Source organism: Alnus glutinosa, chromosome 8 (assembly GCF_958979055.1).
Source record: "Alnus glutinosa chromosome 8, dhAlnGlut1.1, whole genome shotgun sequence".
NCBI classification, from domain to species: Eukaryota; Viridiplantae; Streptophyta; class Magnoliopsida; order Fagales; family Betulaceae; genus Alnus; species Alnus glutinosa.
In genome coordinates this window covers 21,226,507-21,230,093 of record NC_084893.1, presented here as the reverse complement: position 1 = coordinate 21,230,093, position 3,587 = coordinate 21,226,507, and the positions used below count along the sequence as shown (strand labels likewise).

General features: G+C 32.9%; 1 protein-coding gene across 1 annotated transcript; it reads left to right on the top strand.

Moving 5' to 3' along the window:
* Nucleotides 1-211: 211 nt before the first annotated feature.
* On the top strand, nucleotides 212-691 carry LOC133876207 (protein FAR1-RELATED SEQUENCE 5-like). The gene is made up of 2 exons (XM_062314493.1): nucleotides 212-404; nucleotides 519-691. The coding sequence occupies exons 1-2, from the start codon at nucleotides 212-214 to the stop codon at nucleotides 689-691; spliced, it is 366 nt and encodes a 121-aa protein (XP_062170477.1).
* Nucleotides 692-3,587: the final 2,896 nt, after the last annotated feature.

Here is a 3,587-nt window from a genome sequence, read left to right as displayed (position 1 = left end):
GTGACTTCAAGACAATTTGTATGTTGTAAAGAAGGATTTCGAGATGAATGGGAGAGAGACGGTCAAAATATGCATGAGCCAACTGAAACAAGGACAGTTTGCCAAGCACACATGAAAATTCGACTTGATAAAAAAAAAAAAAGGCGAAATATTGTATACAGCGTCTTAAGCTAGTCATAATCATGCTCTTCATGTTTCACAATGTGCTCACATGATGCCATCACAACGGAAGATCTCACATGCACAAGCATTGGAAATTGATTTAGCTTATGATAGTGGTATAAAATTGAAAGATTTGTTTGAGTTTATGGGTAGGCAAGCCGATGGGAAAGATGTTCTTGGTTACACCAAGCAAGATCATAAGAATTACATTCACAACAAACGACAACGAGAGCTGAAATATGGTGAGTCAGGGTGTTTACTTAGATACTTTGAAAATAAAAGGCGAGAGAATTTTTTCTTTTATTATGCATTACAATTTGATGCTGGAGAACAAATAACAAATATTTTTTGAGCAGATGCGCAAATGATTGTTGATTATAAGTTATTTGGTGATGTAGTTTCTTTTGATACGACATACAGAACTAATAAGGAATATCAACCGCTTGCAATGTTTGTTGGGTTTAAATTGTTTAATCATCATAGAGAGGTTGTGATATTGGGATTGCTCTTCTATACGATGAAACTATAGAGTCCTTCGTAGGGCTGCAAATGAACCGAGTCGAGCCTAGTTCGAGCTTTTTTGGACCTGCTCGAATTTTTTTTAACTTGTTCAAACTCGGCTCATGAGCTCGAAAAATTTTGGAAATTCTGTTCGAGGCTCGGCTCATTAAGAGTTTTTGACGTTCGAACTCGGCTCGAACTCGTTACATATTTATGAAATGAACGAGCTCTAGCTCGGTTTTTTTGGGCACTTTCAAGCCATTATAACAAGATTTAACATTCAATTTCAAAGCAATTTAAAAGATGTAAATTTAAACTGAAACATTGAAAGTTAAAACATTGATTCTCAATATTCATAATGTTAACAAGCTATCAAACTTAAAACTTAATATTTAAACTTAAAACTTAAAACTTACAATTTACAACTTACAAATTACAAATTACAACAACTTCCAAATAGCCAATTGCATTAATTTACATATTACAACTTACAAAATACAAATTAAAAATTACAACTTACAAAATACAAATTAAAAATTACAAACAACAAATTAAAACTTACAAATTACAAGTTACAACTCACTTCATAAAGCCAACATTCAACAACAAATTCCAGATTACACATTCTCAAAAGTTCCAACATTAAAAAAGAAAAGAAAAAAAGAAGCAATATACAGAATTCCAAGTATTTCAATTTTTCAACACATCCAAGCATTCCATCAATGATCTATCCAAGCTTCAAGCTAACAAGATTCTCAAGAATTTCAAATTTCCAAAACATCGAAATATACAAACATAGAAAACAACATGAACTACAAATCTAAGTTATTTAAGTTCTAACAATACACTAGCAAGTTTAGCATTCACAAAAACAAGTTCAGTAGCATATCCCTGTGGATGGATAGTCCACATCTCAATAATTCCAACAAAAACTAATCAATAGTTAACCTGCCAAGGTTGCCAGCTTGCAAAGCTTCAAGCTAACAATATAACATCTCAACATACACAAAATAACATAAACTAGTAAACTACACAGTCTACACTATATTACACAACACAAGCATTAAAAAAAATTAAGTCCAATTGTCAAGCTTACAAAATAAACAAGTTTAAATACATGGCACTATGGCAGTGCAGCAAATCCCCCAGGAGTCAGAGATTAACTTCTTCACCTGTTTATTACACATTTACAAGAGAAAATGAAAAAATTAGTAAGAAATTAATAATCATAATCAGAAAAAAGTAAGCATGTAAACAGAACATAATCAATGTATAACCAGTGTATAAATGAGTCTAAAATGACCATCAAATAAAACAGAATCAACTTACTATGAGCCTACAAAATACTAACAAAAACTTCCCCCAAATACAACACTTCCAGGATAGTTCCAGTCCATTTTCATACCAAGTATTTGCTTAAAATAACCAAACAAAAAAGTAGATGAGTTATTTTTTTCAAGGCAAAGTATAGAATAGCAAAATAAATAAACAAAATACATTAGAATTTGATCTCATTAACTATAACAAAAAAAAAAAAAAAAATACTCCACAATCCAGCACTAAGGCAACTCAATCTCCACCAAAGAAGGTTCATCCAACTACAAAAAAAAAAAAAAAAAAAACAAAGAACATTGGTTACTATTTATTTAAGGGAAAAGCTAAAACTCATTTAAGAACACACCTACAAATTATAACACTCACATTAGAAGATTTACTGAGTCCATGTAGTGCTCGAACCCAATCAGCTCCACACAGCAGAATCTCAACAGTTTTAGTAGATAAAAATGCACGATATGGATCACTGACCCTTCCACCAGTACTAAATGTTGATTCCGAACTCACTATAGTGATAGGAATTGCAAGGATGTCCCGTGCCATCTTAGATAAAATGCGGTACTTAAGTTGATTGGATTTCCACCACTCTAAAGCATCAAACTTCAAATCAGCACCCTTATCACATATATAAACATCTTCTTCCAAATATATTTCCAGATCCGACTTCACAGGTTGAAAGGTATCAACACTTCTTCTTACAAAAGAGTTAAACATAGCCATTCCACTTTTAGTGCTCCTTTGAACACCACCAGATGAACTATCACTTGAAGATGAAGCAAAATTAGAATTAGTTTGATGCCCACGGTTTGGGGCAACAGTTAAGTTGTGGGCATCAACATGCTCACCATACAACTCATTTAAAACACTACGTACCTTTTCAACATTTCTAGTGGCTTCAGGCTCTTCATAAATTTCAGGGAAACAAAATTGTACAAGTTTCAACTTAAACCTTGGATCCAAACAGCACCAACAGCCATGAGCAGATTGCATTCGCCCCAATACTTCTAAAATTTCAAATACATTTTTTCTGCCATTGTTCTTACATAAACATTGGCATCCTTAGATTTTTTACCCAACACATATCTTATTCTCCAAACCTCAGGAAGAAATAAATTAGACGTTGGATAATTACTCCTTGATACTATCTTTGTCACCTCATTAAAAAACCTCTAAAACATGACAAACATTCTCAACTTTAACCCAATCATCAACACTTGGCACCCAACGAAAACTTTGATCCCTATCTTCATACCTTGGGAACACCTCCCTCTAAATTCTAACGCAGCAGACAACATCATATAAGTGTTATTCCATCTAGTAAGAACATCTAAAATCATTTTCTTATAGGACAATTGTAACTGCTTTGCAATTTCATCAAATTGCTTCAACCTGCCCTCCGATGCAACTATATACTTTATACCATCCCTAACACAATCCACAATATCTCCAATTTGACTAATACCATCTTGCACCAATAGATTAGTGATATGAGCACAACAACGTACATGAAAGAGTTATTCCTTAACATATAATGTCTTTTTCAAAACAAAATCATCTTTTAAAATTCGAATGGCCACATCATTGTTTCT